This window comes from Tachypleus tridentatus, chromosome 10 (assembly GCF_004210375.1).
Source record: "Tachypleus tridentatus isolate NWPU-2018 chromosome 10, ASM421037v1, whole genome shotgun sequence".
Taxonomy (NCBI): Eukaryota; Metazoa; Arthropoda; class Merostomata; order Xiphosura; family Limulidae; genus Tachypleus; species Tachypleus tridentatus.
In genome coordinates this window covers 32,292,326-32,313,353 of record NC_134834.1, presented here as the reverse complement: position 1 = coordinate 32,313,353, position 21,028 = coordinate 32,292,326, and the positions used below count along the sequence as shown (strand labels likewise).

Sequence of the window (21,028 nt, the reverse complement as noted above, 5' to 3'; positions counted from 1 at the left end):
GTGCAGAAAATTGTCCAATTTTATGGAAATGCAGACTTAGAGAGGTTCCATCGTATGTACATTTTGTGTGCATGTCTGTAATAGTTTGTTACATATTGATGTACAAAAGAAATGCAACATTCGAGTCTAATTGGATATATTCACATATTTGAAACACAGATATGAAACAAAGTCATCAAAAATGTTCACAAAGCATCAGATCAAAGAAACATGGTAAGTTTTTATTACTCGCTTTCAAACAAAGGTTAGTATCAGGTGTGAACACCTAAAGCATAAATACAATCTATACATTGTTGATGCAAGGACCTGATCAGACTCTGAGTAGATTGGTGTGGGACATTTTGTACTCTCTCTTCCTGTGTAACCACAAACAGCTAATAAAGGTTAGCCAGTCCTGCAGATGTTCTACAGGCTCATGTAGACTTCACAAATGTTTGTCTTAAAGCTGTGCCATAATAGTGTGGTCTTGCATTGCCCTGCTAGAAAAGTTTCACTTCCCCATTTGCTTAATGATGGATCAGATGGATATGACAGTGGTAATGTTTATGACATGGGCTGTTCTTCACAGAGACAGCTTTCTTGCTTCTCTGGACTAGTTGGTTGATAGATGAAGCAGCACTTATTCTCTGGGCATCTTCTCTCAGACAGGTTGCCTTAAATCATTTCTAAAGCAACTAGGTGCCCTTTATTACTGTGCAACAGTAATAACAGTACACAACAGTACAACTATGTATGTTAAGTATGTTTAAAAGTTTTGTAAGTCAACCAGTTTATATATTAATATGATGAAATCAAAAGCTGTAATTTTAGAAGGGGGCTTAACTTAAAATCATCTGAACGTTAGTATATAGTTTATGGAAGATTGGAAGTAGTTTTGTTTCACTGTCTTTAAATTCCCTTATTTGATTTTATAGAAAAAAGATTTTAAGATTTTGCATGAAAACTTATGTACAAGTCAAACTGGAAGTTTTATATTTCCACATTATCAATTCAACTGGTGATTTTTAAAGCTGTAATACTATATTGTAATAATTAGTAAATATTGTTTGAAGAATTATATTTGTGGAGTTATGGAGATTAGCCTATGGTGAGTGACAAAGTTTATTCTCTCAGAATTTTTTTCCTGTTTTCTACAACTTAACATAGTTTGAAGACAATAGTATATTCAAAATTTTATTGAAAATCACTAAAAAAAAAAAAAAAAAGTTGTCAAGTGAGGCCTAATTTATAGTATGTGGAAGAGTGACTACATGATTAGATTATAAGATAACAGCACTAAAATAAATATTGCTCCATGAATAATTCCATTTAATACTTCCTACAAATCTACACATATAGAGTTGTTCAGAATAATTATTAAAGGTCAAGCTAGTATTGGAATTTACATTACTGAATATGGATTAGATTGTTTGATTAAAGAATTAAACGTTGTGAAACTTGTATCCATTGGACTAGTTGCATGTAAAATTGAAGTATTGTATAACTATATTTCTACATGTTCAGTGCTATCAACCATAAAGTTACCTAAATTTGAAGTTTGTAACTTTAGTTGTTTGTCTTTACTGGTTGTAAAAGTTTCCTTGTATATACTTTTCTTCAGATTCTTATTCATTTCTTCAAATAAAATTTATTTTGCTGATTAGTGACATTATTTTATCTTATAGGCAGGAAGAAGCTATACAACAGTGTTCGGGATTAAAGCCTCATAAAAGCATATAGTAAGACCACTGCTGAAAGCCCATGTAAGACTTGGCAAGAAACGAAGCTATAAGTCACAGTCAGAAAAAACCAGGTTTGTATAAATAAGTATGATTATTTTAAATATTAAAAATTAAAATATAGGTTTTATACAAACTATATAGCATGATCTGATGTGTAGGGTGCTCAGTTTGCAATCTTCAAGTTGTGGATTTATCTCCCATCACCAAACATGGTTACACTGTTCAAGTAGGGTAGCTCAAGAGTTGGCAGTGAGAAATGTTGACTAGTTGTTTTACCTCTTGTTTATCACTTCTAAATTGTGGGTGGCTAGGATGGATAGCCCTTGATTAACTTTGTGCAAAATGTGAAAACAACAAAAAACACGAGACAGTCTTATGGTAAGTTAGAGGATAGTTTATCATCAATTTAAAGTTACAGAACCAGAAAATTTTTCTCCTACACAAATTATAGTTCATAAATCAAAATATTTTCAGAGTAAATGCTGTCTTTTTGTATCATTCACACAAATGATAATCATAGTTTAGTTATATAGGCTTAACAATTCATATTGATTTTGGTAATAATGCATTTCTATTTTATGTTTCTGCTCTTCTGGCATGATTTGGACATATGTAGAATACTAATGAGTGGATATACTATGAAGTATTTGATTCATATTAATTTTGCTTAAAGATGAGAATGAGTTACAGTACTTGCAGGTTTTGGCTTTTCAGAAAGGTTCCAAAATACAAAAGATGTAGTTTTCTTGAAATAACATTAGAAAAACCAATATTTTTTATTATTAGAACCTTCTACGTTTTTATATCACTAGTACTGCAGATAACCAACAATACTGTGCTTATAAGGAAAATTTTTCACTGTTGCCCGTTTCAGTTGGGACGTTCCAGCTCGATGGCAATTCCAAAGACACCAACCAAGCAGAGGGTGTTCCTAAGAGACACCTCAAAAGACAGTCATGGGTGAACAAAGGTGTTGCACAGTCACCAGTAAGATAATTTGTCTATGTGGAGAATACATCTGGTTCCACTAGAATCTGTGAAAATCTGTTTAGACAGAAGACCATTGAGAGTGATGCAGAAATAGTCACTTCATCACCTGTATAAAACCACTGTGGACAGTCAACTGTCATCATAACCATAGATTATTCCTACATCACAGATAATGTGATAGCTGGTAGAAAATTCAAATTCAAGCTACTCATAAGCAGCACAAGGACAAAGCTAGATGCCATAAAGCAACCTCTCCACCGGATTACTGAAAGCAATGAACTGTAAATAAACGTTGTTGCAAAGAATATTTGAAATCAGGTTGCAGATAGTACTGCATTAATTTCAGTCTGGTTAGTCTTCAGACAGAAAGCAAAGCAACTGCATGGAAATACTTTCACCTGATGTATGTATATATGGGTAAAAACACAGTGTGAGGAAGTTAACATTTTTTAAAGAGAAGCCCTTTACTGGCAGAATAATAAGTTTCTCTGTGATAGTGGAGTGGAACAAGATTGTTGGGGAACAATGTACCATATTTTGTTGCTAGAAAAATAAAAACAATGGGGAGTCAGTAAAACAGTATACAACTAGAAAGCCACTGGTAACATTAATAAAGGAAACTCTGGAAGTGTTATCTAGTACTTAACCCAACACCTCAACTCTTACTTTCTTGTACTGAAGATTAACAAAGAATCTGAAACTTCAGTATAAACTTCTGTAAACAGTACTTCATAGTATCAGAAATGTTCTGTTTAGTTTTAACCATTTTTTGCAACCAAATTAATGTTATAAGCATTTAGCTATTGAATATGATTCTTTCAAGTTTTGTTTGCCCATCACTCATTGCACCTAAATTGTTCATTGTATTTAAGAACTTTTTCATCATGAATTGCATAAAATAAACATAAAATAATATTGCAATAATATTGAAAACATAAAATAATAGAGATGATACTTTCATACTAAGCCTATACCAATGTAACTAAACCTTAAAGTATTGTGAAGTTGTGATTCTTTTTAAAATTTATAATTGAGTGAATTTTAAGAAATGTGATAAAGTTTAAATAACTGGGTACTAAGAGTTGAGGATAATCTTTACGTGAGTGGTGCAGTTTGTAGACAACAGTTTTGGATTACATGTGTTTGGAGTAATATTATAAATTAATAACCTGAATATACTTTATTTACAGCCCTGAAAGTCCTCAGAAGCTAGGTGCTGTAGCTTCTAATTTTGTCACACCATCCAGTCACTTTTCAGCAAAATCTCGGATTCACCGTGCTCGTCATCGCCGAATGGCAGCTATGGTGGTTCAGGAACATACCAATTTGGAGGATCTGGGAGTCATAATTCTTCTCCTAAGCCTAGTCCAAGGAAAGAACAACCATGTGTGGTAGATAGTGAAGTTCAGACAGATGGAATGGATTTGCTAAGTGAGACTGACTTGACAAGTCCTGATGTTAATGTAACAAAACCATTAGTATTACAAGCTCAGCCAGTTGAAGATGATGACATTGAATCTGAATGTCATAGTGATAAAACCAACTGTAATGCCTTCTGTAAGAAATGTCACTCTTCATTAAGTGATACTGAATGTTCCAAATGTGTGAAAAAATTTTCCAGAAGTGTTGAAACTTCAGTTGAAGAGCAAGGAGACTCTATAGAGCCCTCAGACTCACAAAAAAATTCTGAAAAATGTTCAAGGTCACATGAAAATTATGATGATAGTAATATGAACACAAGAGAAGATACTCTTGGTTCTGAACATAAACCTAGAACAACCAACAATTCGAGTGGAAGAGGCTCAACCACCTCATTTCCATTGGTACAGGAGGGTCTAAGTCCAAAGATAAGCCAACGACGAAAACGAATAATCAGTGATAGTGATGAATCGCCCACTGCTGTTTCAGTTCCCACTCCTGTTACTAGTGGTCATAGGTGGTCTCTTGGTCCTCATATAAACTCTCAAGTATGTAATGCTCTTGTTTCTGTGTTCCCTTTTTAAGCAATAACAATAAAACAAATTATATGTATGTGTCCACACACAGTGGAGTTATGTCCTAAATTAGGTATCTGTATTTTGTAATTTGTTCTTTAATTTAGACATCTATGAATTATTTAAGGTTGTAAGCAAAGTTAGGTGTTTTATTTGTAATTATAGAATGTATATTTTCTTTATGAACTGTTAAAATATAACCTGTTTAAAATGATGTTTTGTATTTTGTTCAGTAGGTTATCATTTGGGTCAAATTAAGGGTTAGTTTTGGTGAAATCATTTGCAAGTTTGAACCTCTAATATAATTTCTATATCAATTATGTTCAATGTATGGCCTGGTTGTTAGTGTTTGACTCATAACTTTCAGGTTGTAGGAAGGAAACCCATTACTGAAAATGCTTGCCGTTTCAGCTAATGAGCTTTATGATGCAAAGTTCAGTTTAATTATTCATTGATAAAGAGTAGTCTAAGAGTTGGCAGTGGGTGGTGCTGTCTTGTTGCATTCTTCCCTTTAGTGTATCACTTCAAAATGAGGAACAGTTAGCCTAGATACCCCTGGAATACCTTTGTACAAAGTTGCACAAAACTACATCAACAAACATACTTCTGAATAGCCAAAACAAACATGATCTGTACTTATAAAAGTTAGTTGATATCATCCTTTGAGCCTTTGTAATTCAATCAGTTTCTTATTTACAAGGTAATTAGACACTTTTTCTTTGAAGCACCACCTGGGTGAGTATTTTGTTTTGTTATAGGTACCAAAAAGGTCTGTGAGTACCAAAACAAACTTGTAAGTGTATATTTTTGCAAAGTTAGTTTTTTTTGTTCAAATACAATGGGCATTTACAACAAATTTTCATTATTTTCACATCAAACTTCTTGTCTGAGTGCTTTCCTACATTGGGCTTGTACGAGTTGTCTTATGGCTGAGACCTAGAGCTTAGTAGCCTATCCTAGAGCATAGATAGATCTAGATTTGGATGGTGGTGTTTGTGAATCTAAATATCAAATCAAGGTTGTATGGACATGTTATGATTTATTTTAGATCTAGGCCTAAATCTAGTGCTTGGGTTAAATACATTTATAGAATTATATATAAATTGGAAGCTGCTCTTCAGTTGTAGCATTAATATTAAATGTAAAGTATTGTGTGGTTTAGATCTCCAACTTTTAATTTTTAGCCAATATTTCTAAGAACTCTGTACAGGCTTTTTGTTCAGAGTTAAGACACCTACTTTGTGCTATTGGTAATAATGTTAGTCCTGTTAAAACCTATATTTTTAAAGTAATGCTTTTTTTTTCCTTTAAAGATTATTTATAAAACCTATATATTTTTAATCAGCCTGAACCCGCATGTATTTATATTTTCAGACACAAACATTTCAAAAACATTAGATGTTTATACTAAAATCTTGTTTTTTTCAAGAAATGTTTGAAATTGGTAATTATTCATTAGAAAAACATAATACTCCTTTTGTGTACTGTATGATATTGTGATTTACTGTACTTGTGTACTGTATAATATTAGTGGTTAAGGTTGAAAAATTGATTGTTTGACAAAGGAATTAAGCAGAAACTATTTCTTTATCTGACTAGTGAGATTAAAAATGTATTTTTTTCTGTGATATGTGTCAGTGTTGTTTTGTACAGTATTGAGTGTTTATTACAATATCTTTTATAAGTGTTATGAACATTCTTTTAAATTCTTGTGTGTTCAACATAATTTTTAGGAGTATTTATCACTAGGGGTGCATTAGTTTTAAATTCCGTGTTAACTTTTGTCTTTGTATAACTTATGTGTACTGGTTACTATTACAAAACTCTTGTTTTCCTGTGACTTAACAGTTTTCCATATTTTTCTGAACTTAAATATGTGTGTTTATTTCTGGTTTTGTTTTTAATTTGATTTATTAGTACTTGAATGTATTTTACTTTTATTATTTATGCAGTTGATGAAAATGTCTTGACGAAGACCTTTCAAATATTGTTTTAACATATAAAAATCTAATAAACAGGCTTATGGCTCAAATTTGAATTGCAGAGTTGTGAAATATTAAATATATTTAGATCCAGTTTCAAAACAAAATTGATACTGTCATTTAATTGGGATGCTTTTAAAGTTTTCTCTTGATATACTGAATAAATCAGCATAGATAAGATTAAGAATTACTAACAGTACTTGCTACATTATAAGTTTCAAACCTTGGATTCGTGAATGTGTAATAATTGATTGTTCAAGACAAGGCGGTATTTAAAATAAATGAAAATATTTTCTCATAGGGTTTTGTAATTGAAAATTTGGGAACCCTTTGATTTGGGCTTAGAATAGCATTATTTAATAATATAAAATATGTGAATTGGGAAGTTTTGGTAAAACAGAATTTTTACTGGTCTTAAAATATTATAGTAATAAGTAAAACTGGCCAGATTTATTTAGGGTCATTCCATTCATTTTCAAAAAGATTGTGAAATAGATTTCAGTGCACTAATCAAGTTATTGCTTTAATGAACTAAGGATATATATTAATTATCCAGTGAATTAATTATTAGAGGGAAATATGCAACTTAAACACCATATTTCTCTAAAATTTAAAGGATACTGTGGATGGAACAAAACTTGAGTAAAATCACATTTTTGAAACAGATAGAATATTGTTATAATATAGGTACTTATTATAAATTTCAGTTTAAAAGACAATACTTTAGTACTAATTGCTTGAATACCTTTTAACTAATTTATTTCATAGTGTATCATAATTTATGATTGTTGGGTAACTTCTCATGAAAGAGGTTAAAAACATTTATTTCAAGGTCATCTTTAAGATTTGTTCAAATTTTAACAATAGGTGTCAATGTTGCAAATATCTAGAAACACTTAGATTTTGGTCACACTCAATTTGAGTTTTAGGAATTTTTCGAGTTTTAAACTGTGCTTATTGTATACTCGTTAGTCTTATCGTAACATACCTGTTTACTAAACTTGATTCTCTGTGCAGACTTAAGTTTTTATTTCTGCTCTTTGTGTGTTATAAAAGTGCAATATTTTACATGAATAAAGATGATCATATTGTTTTAAGTGTACAATATCACATATTCACATAGATGAAATTTGTGTACTGTCTTAGAATAAATATGTGGTTATACATTTAATTTATTGTAAAGATAACGAATTTCCTGTACACTTTAGATAAAAATACAGATGTTTAGCTTTTGGGGGAATTTTTTAAACTTTATAACAATGTTTCAGCCACTCGTGCAGCTGTTGTAAGGGAAACTGTTGTCTTAAATATATAGATGTCAGTGTCTCTGAACTTTTATTTATACCATCAAGATTACTCAGTTCTTTATTTTCTTTACAGGTACATGATGACACAAGTTCAGAAGAGGAAGGGGGAGTTGATGATAGTGATGATTGTGTTCTTAGAAATCAAAGGTTCACTTCATTAGTTTTTAATGAAATTTTGTTCAAAATGTTTTGTTGGAAACAGTAACTTGTAAATATATTTGAGTAGGATTAATTTTGGTTTTTCCACAAGCATCTGTTTTCTTGCATCATAGATTTAATGTTAATCAATGATTAAAAAGTTTCTTTTATTGATGGTATAGTATTTAGTTAATCCTTCAAATGTTGATGTAATGGTATCATAGCTATTAAATTATCAAATTTTTTTTTCTTCCCATAGGAACTACTAAATAAAATACTTAATAATTTGAACAGTATATTGGTAGAAAAGAATAGTATAATATTATACAAAAATTAAGTCTTACTAACGAAATAAAAAGAAACTTCTTGACTAATCTATAATCAGATATATAGTTTTAAGAACTGGTTTATATGTTTTGAAAAATATGCAAGTTAACATCTCCAGTAACTATACTAAATTTCAAAATGTCTATAAAGTTTTATAGACCCAAGTGTATAAAACTTTATATATGTTAATTAGTTAACGTAAATAATGCCTAGTTTTTAGTTAAGTCTACAGGAGATTGAACTTGGCTCATTTTTGATGATTGACCAGATTTAAACTTACTTGTGAAAATCTATCCATAAATAATTGCTCGCCAATGCAGATGAATAGAGCTTCCACACAGTTTTACATTAAGTTTAAATATTTGTTAGGTGAATAATATTTTTTTTACTATGTATGGATAGATAATCAGTACCATGAAACAGTTGTAGACTGTCAAATTAGCTTACCATGTTGGTAATCCTGTGCCAAGTTAACTTCCTGTACAGGTAGTTCTGTGTTAAATTAATCAGGCTTACAATTACTTTAGTTTTTCAGAATTTTGCTTACTAATATAATTGCTGTTTATGATATCTCATGGCTTTTTTTTTTAAATTCTTTATATAGTGAAACTATCCAAGATGGTTTGTAGAGAATATTGGTAGCTCTGTTTGTGAAAATAAATATGATTTCTTTCACAGGATAGTTGGAATACGTACACAAAGTAGCAGGCAGTCTGTGTCAACTCTTAGTTCTGAAGGCAACATCTCTGAGGAGGAGAACACTAGTGAATACTCAAGTAGCCACTGTACAACTAATGACCTCCTGTCCAGCACCTCCAACCCAGACATCCCTCATCACATGGATCAGGAGAAGGAAGGCAACCACACAGTAACTCCAGATACTATTCAGCACCACAGTATATGTGGAACAGGCTCTGCCTCCATAACTTTTAGAGAGAAAATACAACTGCCAAAACTTCGACATGTTAGTTATTGTTTATTTAAATTTAAGAGTATGAAATAACTATACTATTTTTAGTTGATTTTTTTATACCAATGTGTACAGTGTTTTGCTTAATTGCTCTGTGATTCTGGTAATTGACGAGATAGTAAGATTTGAATATTATCTTCTCACAAAAAAACTCAAAAGTTGATATTATACTTTGGATGTAATTCTCTTACAAAATGTTATGCAAAAATAGTAATATGATTTATGATTCACACAAAACTTTTAAAATCTGACGAAAGTACTGTATAAAGTGTGGTAACGTCAAGCTTGAAATTTTGATATTTTGTAGGTTTATAAGAGTTGCACTGCTATAACATGTAAATATGATGGCGGAGAATTACAAGTGAAAACATATATAAGCATTAAAAACACTGCTTTAAAAATTCCTAAAACATTAAAGGACTCTCAATTTCTTTACATTTTTTTATAATAAGTTCTGTTATCGCCAGTTTTGTGACATCTTTCAGCTAATTTGTATTCCTGTCTAGTTAGCTTTACTTTTAATTAGTTTATATGAGTTTGTATTGCTATATTAAATCATTTTGACAAAGGGATATTTAAACAGAACCTCCAAGTTAACGTGTGTGTGTGATTGAATTGAAAACTTAGAATAAAAAATTGATTAACAAGAAACTCTGATTCTCCTTCTTTCCTTAGAGCCCCCTTCCACCAATCACAGATGTGTACAGCTCACCAGCCCTGTCTCATAGTTCCTCCTCTGCATCAGAGACTGAGAGTGTATCTGACATCACAGTAGCAACTGTCTGTCCTGACTCTCAGGGTAACACAGAGACCACAGTATGGTGATAGTCTTCTGGTAGTAGTAACAAACAGGAAGGTAAATGATACCTGTCTTTACTAACTTGTGTTCTCTTGTCGTGATTCAAACTGCTATAATATACAGTACAGAGAGGAACTATTGTATAGTGTAATGTAAACTAACATTAAGTAGTGCCTGACGTGATTGTTGCAAGTGTAAGTCAGGGAGATTGTTAAATTTGTTTTGGTAAGTTTTGCAATCAAGATTTCTCTCTCATGTTCATAAGCACCCATAAATTATCTTATTGTGCAAAGAAAAAGCTATGACTGTTGTAAGAAGAGCAACAGTTGTTTAAACACTGAGGTTAGTAATTTCATGTAGTAATCTAGTTATTTACATGTTAATACAAATTACCTTTTGGATCCATGTTTGGTTTTGGATCTATAAGCATGTTATTATACAGAAATGTTTGGCTGATCAAATATGTTTTAATGGTACACCTTGTTAGCTTTGTGGCTTAGCTAACAGGGCCAGTCTTAGCTATTTTAATAGTGAAAGCAGTTTTTAAGGAAGTGCATTCTTCCCTTCCTCTTGCAAACTCCAGATTGACATGATAACAATACCCATCTGATAAAACAATGCCATTGAATCATTACATGTAATGCCATAATGTTTAATTAGATATTTTTATTACTGGGTTAATTTTTAGTTAACTTACTTTGATCAGAACTTAACTTTATTTCATGTTATTCATGGAGAAATTACATCCCCCAAATGCATTCAGTTACATTGGCATCATATTTCACTTCAAAAACTTTTATTTACAACAAAATTTTAAATCTTGTACCTTTATTGCAGTTTCAAAACTAATTATAGTATTATATCTGTGATGAGATATTAAAAATTATTTGGAGCAGTATTTGTAATTCCCTTTTATACACAGCATTGAAAGATGTATTTTGACTGAATCAAGTATTTATCTCTTTGACACTGTAAACGTTTGTATTTTCTGTATTAGTGTTAGTGTAAAAATATTTTAACAGTGATCACTGTAAAGTCTTCAAATGTTCTCTTAGTTCAAGCATTCATTTTTATTATTTTGAGCTCTGAGTAACTTGAATCTTGATGCATTTGACAACTTCCTTCAGTCTTTAAAACTGTTAACACAGTTTACATTATAAATTAAAGACTGAAAGTTGTTTCAAGAAAACAGGCTTAGCTGCTTGATGAAAACAGGAACAATGTATTATTGCATTCAACTATATTGTTAGTTATACCTATATTAAAATTAGCAAAAAAACCAATAAGAGTAGCTTGAACTTGCATATTACTAACATTTATTAATGTAAGATATAACTGCAGAATAGTTAATGGTTAGTATCTAATTTGAGGACATTATGGGAGGACTCAATTTGCATCTTTTCAACAGATTATTTGATTCAAATGATGAGAGTTTTGTGATGTATGAGTTGTTCACTGGTCAGTAGCCAAACAGCAGTGTGGTTTACATGAAGCTCGTAAACATCCACACAATTAGTGTGAGCTTACCAAAGTAAACAAGTTCAGAAATTGAAAATATAGTAGCTGATAGGTTCCACCTTTAAAATGGCTCTGTAAGTAGTGCTCTGTAACTCAATAGATGATCCCCAAATCCAGCCCTATTTTGGAAAAAACAAATTCAAAAACGTGTGCAGCATAAGACCCTCTAGCTTTATAAATTTCATACATTATAACAACTCTATAGTATACAATGATAAAGACAAATCTAACCTTTTTGCTCGCTTTTATGAGAAAGAATTTACCATAGGGCACAAGACCACATGAGAATACATTACTACCACTAGCTTAACACACTTTTACAGTAACAACTGTTACACATGCCTGATCTCAATAACCAAAACCAAGCTTAGCACTTGAGTACTCAAATGCAGAGCTACTGGCAAAGATGGCTTAAACAGTGTTATCATCAAAACATCCACACAATTAGTGTGAGCTTACCAAAGTAAACAAGTTCAGAAATTGAAAATATAGTAGCTGATAGGTTCCACCTTTAAAATGGCTCTGTAAGTAGTGCTCTGTAACTCAATAGATGATCCCCAAATCCAGCCCTATTTTGGAAAAAACAAATTCAAAAACGTGTGCAGCATAAGACCCTCTAGCTTTATAAATTTCATACATTATAACAACTCTATAGTATACAATGATAAAGACAAATCTAACCTTTTTGCTCGCTTTTATGAGAAAGAATTTACCATAGGGCACAAGACCACATGAGAATACATTACTACCACTAGCTTAACACACTTTTACAGTAACAACTGTTACACATGCCTGATCTCAATAACCAAAACCAAGCTTAGCACTTGAGTACTCAAATGCAGAGCTACTGGCAAAGATGGCTTAAACAGTGTTATCATCAAAACAATTCTAAAACAAAAAATCCTGATTCACTTTAATATCAGTATATAATGTATTTTTTATGGCAGGATATTACCATGAGATTTGGAAACCCTTAAAAAAAATCTTGCTGATTCATGCCCACCCAGTAACTATCTTCTGGTTAATATTGTCAATGTCATTGACAAAATGAATGGAAAAAATCATTTCTAAACAGACTGCTACACTTTTTAGAATCTAAAAATATAATCAGCAATGCTTGAAATGCCAGTTCCAAATCCAGACAGGTCATCGATCATTTCTTTGCTTCAGTGAATCATTATTAAGGGGTTTAACCAAAAACATTACAATTTTCATCCTTTTTAGTCCTCAAATGAGCATTCATTGTTATCTGACACAATGCATAAGTAATACATATTATTATTGGAAAGTAACTTGTTTCAAGTGTTCTGTACAATTTATCTACTTCCATTAAAATTAACAATTCTGCTTGTAGCTCCTTTAAACTTAATGATGGCATTCCCAAGGCTTCATTTTAATTCTCTTATAACATATACTTATTTGTTAAAGATAAACCTTTTTCTTTCCTACACTTCTGTGTCTCAACTATGCTGACAAATAGCTGTCTGGAGCACATCACAAGGCCTGTGCATGCAGCTGCAAAAGTCCAAGACTCAATTGCATTATTTGCTGGTGTAACAAATGGAGAATCATGCTGAACCCCATAAAATCTTAAACTGTTGCTTTTCATTGAAACATTGGCAAAACGTCTTAAGAAAATTCCTGTGTTTCAACTCCAACTTTATGATACTCTTATTGCCTTTACAAATGCTATCATGTTTTTAGGCCCCACTTTTAACAAAACAAATCGTGTTGACAAACTATTTACATATCATTTTCACTAGCATTGGAGGTGTGAACAAAGGACACCACAACAGAGCATTCATTATAATATACAAAGCTTACATTAGACCTCCAATTAAATAAGGCTGAGCTCTTTATCTTGTAGTATGTTTAATTCAGCTTACTACGCTACACCCTGCATGAGTATCTTGAGAGACGAACTGATGTACCAACTCTGAAAAATAGGGTTTTTAAATTAGCTACTAAATATTATCAAAAATCACACCCAAGAAACAAAAAAAATATGGAATTTTCCAAAACTGCTGCAACATCCTCCTTATGGCTCATGTATACTTCACCCAAGAACATTCTCAGCATGCCTTAAACTGTAATTAATTTTATCTATCCTCATACTAGTTTCATCTCCTACCATTAATAACTTATTTCTTAGATGACTTATTGCATTAATGTTTTATTTTCAGCATTTTAACTCGGCCACTGGTCAAGTAGAATATTTAGTGCTTGAACGTGAAAGTGGGTTTTCTCTGATTTCTTCCCATGTTAAAGTTTACTTGGGCTTTTGGCCTTGGTCCTTGCACCCTACCCCCAAAAATAACTGTTTGATTATTTTATTAATTTAATCACTTATCTTCTAATTTTCTCAAATCCAAAAATTTTAAGTTCTTTTTAAAATATAAATCTGTTAATTTCTAACACCGTCATACTTTGTTTACCTATCTTTCTTTCTACTGACTTGCACTCATCACAGCCTTGACAGACATAATCACCACATGATGTAAACTTCTATGTGTGTTTACCACCTTCACGTCTGCTGGCCTTTCTTTCTCGGCTCTCTCAGTTGATTCTTGACATTTGACAGCTTCCTTCTCTCTCACATACCCTGTTCACTATGTACTCTCATTCACCATCTTCTAACCTACTCAACCCATTAATTCTTCTTGTGACTAAAATTCTTATCCAAATCCTTATTTAGGTTTTTATATAAATACATTTCTAGTGGGATGAAACAAACCAAGTTTCTAAGCATCCCAGGATGTTTCTTGGGCCCCAAAGATTCTTTTATGACCCACATATCTCAGATCTCTGGTTAATGTCTCTTAAGCCATCCAAGCAGTGTGCTATTGCTAATGTTGTATGAAACAATATTTTAGTCTGTATCTACAATAATGTTGAATACAAGTCTAAGTGCATTATAATTTCATTGTATAGGTCACTGGCTAGGCCACATTTGAAGTATTGTATTTACTTTTGGACTTCTTACTTTGGAAGAGATTTGAATTGTGCAAGAAGGTTCAAAGCAGGACTACTAAAATGATACCTGGAAAGTAATAGTTATCATACAAGAACAGGCTACAATCTCTGAAATTACTTTCTCTTAAAAAGGAAGAGTTTGATGGACTCTGATTGAGGTGTTTCGGATTGTTAACAAAATTGATAGTGTTGATACATCATCTTTTTTCGTATTTAATGATAAAAATGGTAGGACTGTGGGGCACAAATAAAAACGTTGGTAGGGTGGGAGTCATCTTCAGCCAAGACAACTTTATTTTTGTAACAGGGTAGATGGTTTTTGGAATGGTTTGCATTCAAACTTGTTGGATGCCGTTAATTTAAAGGAAAGCTTGATAAATAGTTGAAATGATTAGGACTAGCTTTGAGTTTATTTTAAAGTATAGTTTTGTCATGTCATGTCCCTTGTCTTTAAATTATGTTACATTTCTTTTGCCTTTGACTGGCCCTGTTAACAAGCTGACAGCGATTACTTGTACTTTATTTTAATGTCTTGTATCAAACTTCCAAACAATTGTTGTGAATTATATAAAGTTTTCATTTAAAAATGTGTTGACTGTTTAATCTTATAAAAGGGTTAGCTGTACAATTGCTTTAGTATAGAAAATCAACTAAATGAAAACCCTCTCAAAAAAAATTAAGTTTCTGAAAATGTGTTTTATAAGCTAGATGACATCACTGTAGAGCTTAAACGTGGTATTTCAGTGACTGAAGTAAAATGTTTCATTTTTATCAACTTGCTTTATATTTTAATTATAATGACAAAATATTGCCTTGGTGTGAACCGATGATGAATTTTTAAAAGCACTAATTTTAGCAGGTTTTGGAAGTTTCAAAATGCTGGTGTAGTTGCATCTATGTGAAAAATATCTGAACTTTAATGTCAGTTTTTTTCAGTAAGAATAAATTTCCACCTATGTGTTGAGTTTTTTTGTGAATGTTTTTTAAATCAATGAACATATAATTTGGATGGTTCATAAAACAAGAATTGTAAACTATTTTAGTGTCACACTTTGTACATATTTTCAAGAATTTTTACAGTTTTATTGGAACTGTTTTTTATTTATGCACACTGCAACTGTATAACAGAATTACCAGTTTGAGGGCTGAAATAATGTTAAGATTTTTTTTACATGTCAGTTACCAGTATGGAGTTTTTATTAAAACTTTTGATAGAACTGCATCATCAGGTACTTATTGTTGAAGGGGTTGTATTATGTTTGTCTTGTTTACACCCTGTTTCATACTACAAGTATAAATATATTTAGTTATTGTTGTTATAATTTGTCATTCTTTTTTATTTACATATTTCTTTTCGTATATTATATTTCTAACTTGTATGCAGGAAGGAATCATTTTTGTGTATTAATCTCCTGTGTTATTTTCTTGTATGCCACGTGGATTTTGTGTTATTGCTAAATCACTCGTTTCTTGAAAGATCTACATTTCCTGAGCTTTGACATCTATTTTACTGGTTACTTTAACCATGCTTATGAAATTCATTTACAATTTTAATGTATTTGTTGATTTACCAAATACATATCATCAGATAAACATGGAGTAGTCTATGTCTTAGTGTTGACTCTTTTTTTATTTTACAGATGCAAATATTATCACATTTGTGCACAGACAGTTCAGAAACTATTGGTTAATATACTGAACTGCTGTAGCATATTTTGTACTTTTTGTTTTGAACTATGAGTTTAATATAATGACCAAAAAATTTAATATACTAACATTAGTACCATTCTAAATATATATTTCAGGAAAAAAAATATTAAAGTTTTTTTTTTATTCTTGTAAGTTTGAAGCAGATTTAAGAAAGTTGTTAGTTTCTGTTAGTTTGTTATTATACAATTAGAATTTATTTTTTCATAGTTTATTTATAATATTTTCTCACTTATAATATTGATGTGAAGTACTATTTGTATTACACATGTGAAGATTCAAACAGAGTGCAGTTTCAAAATTCAGTACTTTAAATTTCTGTATTGTAGAAGGATGTTTCTAATAACTTGATTCTTGGAAAATACCTTAATAAAAAAAAAAAGTGGAACTTAAACAATTCTTACATGAGGAAATGAAATTACATACAGGTCTTGTTTTTTTGTCTGTTCTTAAATCTGAATTAGTTGTGTAAACCTGAACTCTTTGTTTTTGTCCTGTAAGAATATTTATTAAAAGTATTTTTGATACTTGTAATCTACAAGGAAACTTTTATTAGAATGCCTAACATATATTTATCTTGATGAATCAGTTATTTGAAAAAGGACCCTTTTTTTTCCCCCCCAGAGAATTAGATAATGAAATAATCTCAAATTAGTTAACTTATTTGCGAAGCTCACTATTTCATATTTAAAGAGCTCAAGTTGTTATGTATTTATTCTGTACTGATGAAGGTTTTCAAAGAAGAGATTTTCTAAGCCTATTTGGAATAATTTGCGTAATGTCGCTTGTGTGGGGTGTACCATATATATATTATGAGAAGTTACGTTTACCCGTATATCCAAGTAACTGATTGGTCAGTGATAAAAGACATTTTCAAGGTGTATTTATTACAGTTCACAACTCAATAATTAAACATGTATGAATATTTTTATATGTATTTTTTAAAGAAGATAAAGTTCTGTCAAAAAATGAAATACTTGAACCAACTGACTGAAAATAATACCATAAATGCAAGAAAACTTGTTGAGTGATTAAAACTGTATACCTGTCTGTTCTCAATCAGTTCCAGTTATGAAAATGGTACATACCAAGTGAAGGAATCATAACTCATCAGTTTTATATTTTGAGGCATCCTTTTTGTTATGAAAGATGTTTCTTTTCATTGCAATATTCAGTTGCCAGGTATTTTGAGAATATAATAGATGAGATAAGCCTCATAGAATTTTAGCAGTGCAATTTTATAATTGTAAATATAGATAGATGTACCTGTATGTGATTGTATTGTGGTTAATTATTATTATTTTTATGTTATTAGTATGCTTTTGTATGGCTATTACAAGGCACTCCCAAGTGTAAAAGTTGAACAGCATTTATAGAATTAGGTTGTGAATTTAAAACAATATTGGTAGCTTCTTGAGTAAGTAAAAGGGTTACCATCAAGTTCTGTTGTTCATAGTACCTTGAATCAAGTCTTTATCATTACTGTTTATGAATTTTCATTTTTCTTTAATCCAAAATTAAACTTTCATTAAATGTTTGTGTTTGATCAAGAATATTTTTCAGCACCGAATAGAATGATTATAATATGCAGGCTTTAACTGTATGACATGATTTGATGTTACATCAGAATGTCACAAATTTGTACATGCAATTATTAAATATGTTTTACCAGAAGTACAAGATTGTCAAATAGCAGTAGATAACTTTAGCTAGCTGTTGTGGTCTCAAAGTTTAGATTGGTGAGAACAGTTATTGTGAAATTGTTGATATTGTACCATTACTATACATTTAGAGAGGATAAATAGTGTGATCATAAAATATCTTCTACTTCTTATTCTTTCAGAAACTGTGGTGATATATAACGCAATAGAACTCCACTTGTCATTTAAGAGTTTGGAACTGTCAAATTAGTAATTTTTTTTTAAATTTAACATCCATTAAATTGTAAAAACTTTAATGTTAATATATATAACACAAATTCATATTTAATGTAGTAGTGAAGCTATGTGGTTTAGAGGAATAATAAATTTGACAACTAAGATGTCATAGATAGGTTCTCCTGATTATCTAAAGTGTGAAAAGGGGGATTTGAGTTGTGAACAAATTAAACTGACAAAATATTAAACATCCAAAAGGGGAATAAAAAGAAAAACGTAAACATTCAAAGAAAATATGAAGAAGAAATAGATTTTCCTTTTTTTTTTTCAACTTATTTTTGGAAATTTGTATTTCTTAATATTTTCCTTTGTTTACAGTAGTGCCTAATTGACTTGTGTTTTTATTCTTGTTTTTTTTGCATTATTTTATTATCAATTTATTTTGTTAATAGTCCAATCCATTTTAGCCCCATTTTAACATAGTTTTATAAATTTTTCATTTTCTTTAAAGTTTTCAAGTATTAGAGGTTTTTTTTTTTAAACTTGAACCAACCAATTTTGATTGATTGTACTTAGCAATTCCAGTTTTTAATTTAAAAATGTATAATAATATTTACATTCTAATAAACATTAAATGTAATTTGTTTTGATTTTCTTCAAGTATTTGATGCAAGATAAAATTATGGAATTTCCTTTTTACTTGACTATGAATGAGGTGTTGTAGGCTCTAGGACTTTCATACACTAAAACAGAACAGTGGCTAATTAATTATACCATTGCTTTTACTTCATTATCATTCGCTTAAAATAATGTTTGATAACTGAGATTCCATATCCCTGTTTCAATATTGGATTAATATACTTTTCAGTAGGTCAATGGTAGGGCTCAGGTTTATAATGCTAAAAATTGGGTTTTCATTTCTGTGGTGTAGCTTTTTACTTAACTAAAAAAAATAGTTTTAATATTTTTATACAATAATAAGGTGAAAACTTTCCGACATAGACAACAGTTGCTGAAAATATTGTAGGAATGGTGTGAAGTTGCAACATCTTTTTGTTAAAACGAAAGTCGTGAAATGTTTTTTAGTTGTTGCTCACTTCTGTTGGCAAGTTTTGAACTAACTATTATTCCTACTGGCCAGTTCCTTTTTTCCAGTTGAGCATGGTTAAATCAAAATAGTGGTTTGTTGTGCAGAACAGAACGATTTATTTTTGTCATTTTAAAACTCGGTAAATTTCATTAAACAAATATCTTGTACAATTTACTAAGTTACATATGGTGAGTCTTGAATCACCAGTCATCCAATAGCTGTCCAGTGTCTTGAAAACCTTTTTTGTGGATACAGTATCAGTATTAAAATAATATGGTTTGTTCATCTAGAATAAAAGTCATCATTCCATTTAACTCTGTGCATTTTTAGCACCTTTATTACAGAATAAAATAATCTTTAGCTGGTTTTTCTCCTTGAACAAGTCATCTTAGTATTAAATATGGAATTGCAAAACTAAAATGGTTGAAGAATTTGGAAACATTTTGACATATTTTTCAAATACTTTTATTTTTAGTACAGTCTTCTTCAAACGTTTGTAAATATACAACTATACTTAGTTGTTCTCTAGGTTAGATATTAGGAAGGTTAGGTAAGAGTGAACAAAGCAATGTAATAACATTAACATAATATAAGGGACTGTTAACAATAAAATATAAAAGTCTTGGTGTATCCTACTCTGAAATATGTACTAATGTGAGGTGTTACATTCATGGGAGTTGTTAGTAAAGATATTAAAATGTATATTATTTAAAAATACCTTTTCACCCTCCCCCTTTTTTTCTTTTTTTTTCATCACTCTTAGAAATTGAAGTTCTCACTAGATTTTCTAAACTTATTACAGTAACTCTAAACAATGGTGTTAAATTCAGTTTGTACCCTGAGGCATAATAAAATAAATTAATTTTGTTCTCTTTAGATCTGGTAAAAACATTAAAACAACTGCCTTTGGTTTATTAAAATTCCCCAAAGTTTGATGTGAGGATTGAATATTACTTCCTGTTTATAACTGGTGTATTTGTTTGAAAAATTTGTTGAGGTGTTGTTATGGTTGTAAATACTGTAAACTATATATCTGAGCAGTGGTTTGAGCTTACCATACAACCAACTATAGATACATAAGTATGAACCTTGTCACATTGGTGGCTGAGAGATTATCGTATGATTGTATTTTTATATAGAGATCCATATTAGTTGTAGCTTTGTCTGCTTAAACTTGTAATTAATAAAATTAATAAAACATATGAACCATATTTATTTTATTGCAAAAAACAATAACAGTTTTGCAATAATAAATGTTTGGTTAAATTGTATATTACTTTTGTTAATTAAATACCAAAGTACCATTTTTTTTCCCTAATGTGATGTTTGTTGTGAATTTGACACCCACATTCCTAGTATTAAAACTTGTATAGCATTTCTCTCATGATGAATAAATAAGTTATTTCAAGTTTTGTCTGTTTACTTTTTTCTTAAACCTTTATTGGCTCTGTTTTTGTCTTATAACTATGAAAATAATATGAACTGTAAATTTCACATTTTGTGGGGTCTTGCAGTATATGAAATCATTGTTCTGTTTCAGAATTAATCTCTATCACAGCCTTTTGTCAAAAAGTTATTAACTAGGCTGGGCCAGTAATAACGAATATTGAGTGCTGACAATAATGTAATAAAACT

The 21,028-nt window shown here is 30.6% G+C and overlaps 1 protein-coding gene across 1 annotated transcript in view; it reads left to right on the top strand.

The window, feature by feature from the left end:
- The window catches only part of LOC143228326 (uncharacterized), a 58,562-nt gene extending 37,761 nt beyond the window's left edge, over positions 1 to 20,801 (top strand). The window contains exons 11-15 of the mRNA XM_076459596.1: positions 1,665 to 1,706; positions 4,012 to 4,678; positions 8,068 to 8,141; positions 9,138 to 9,423; positions 10,105 to 20,801. Of these exons, the coding sequence (XP_076315711.1) occupies positions 1,665 to 1,706; positions 4,012 to 4,678; positions 8,068 to 8,141; positions 9,138 to 9,423; positions 10,105 to 10,254 (1,219 nt within the window). The 3' untranslated portion in view covers positions 10,255 to 20,801. The remainder of the gene's footprint in view (positions 1 to 1,664; positions 1,707 to 4,011; positions 4,679 to 8,067; positions 8,142 to 9,137; positions 9,424 to 10,104) is intronic.
- The last annotated feature ends 227 nt before the right edge of the window (positions 20,802 to 21,028 follow it).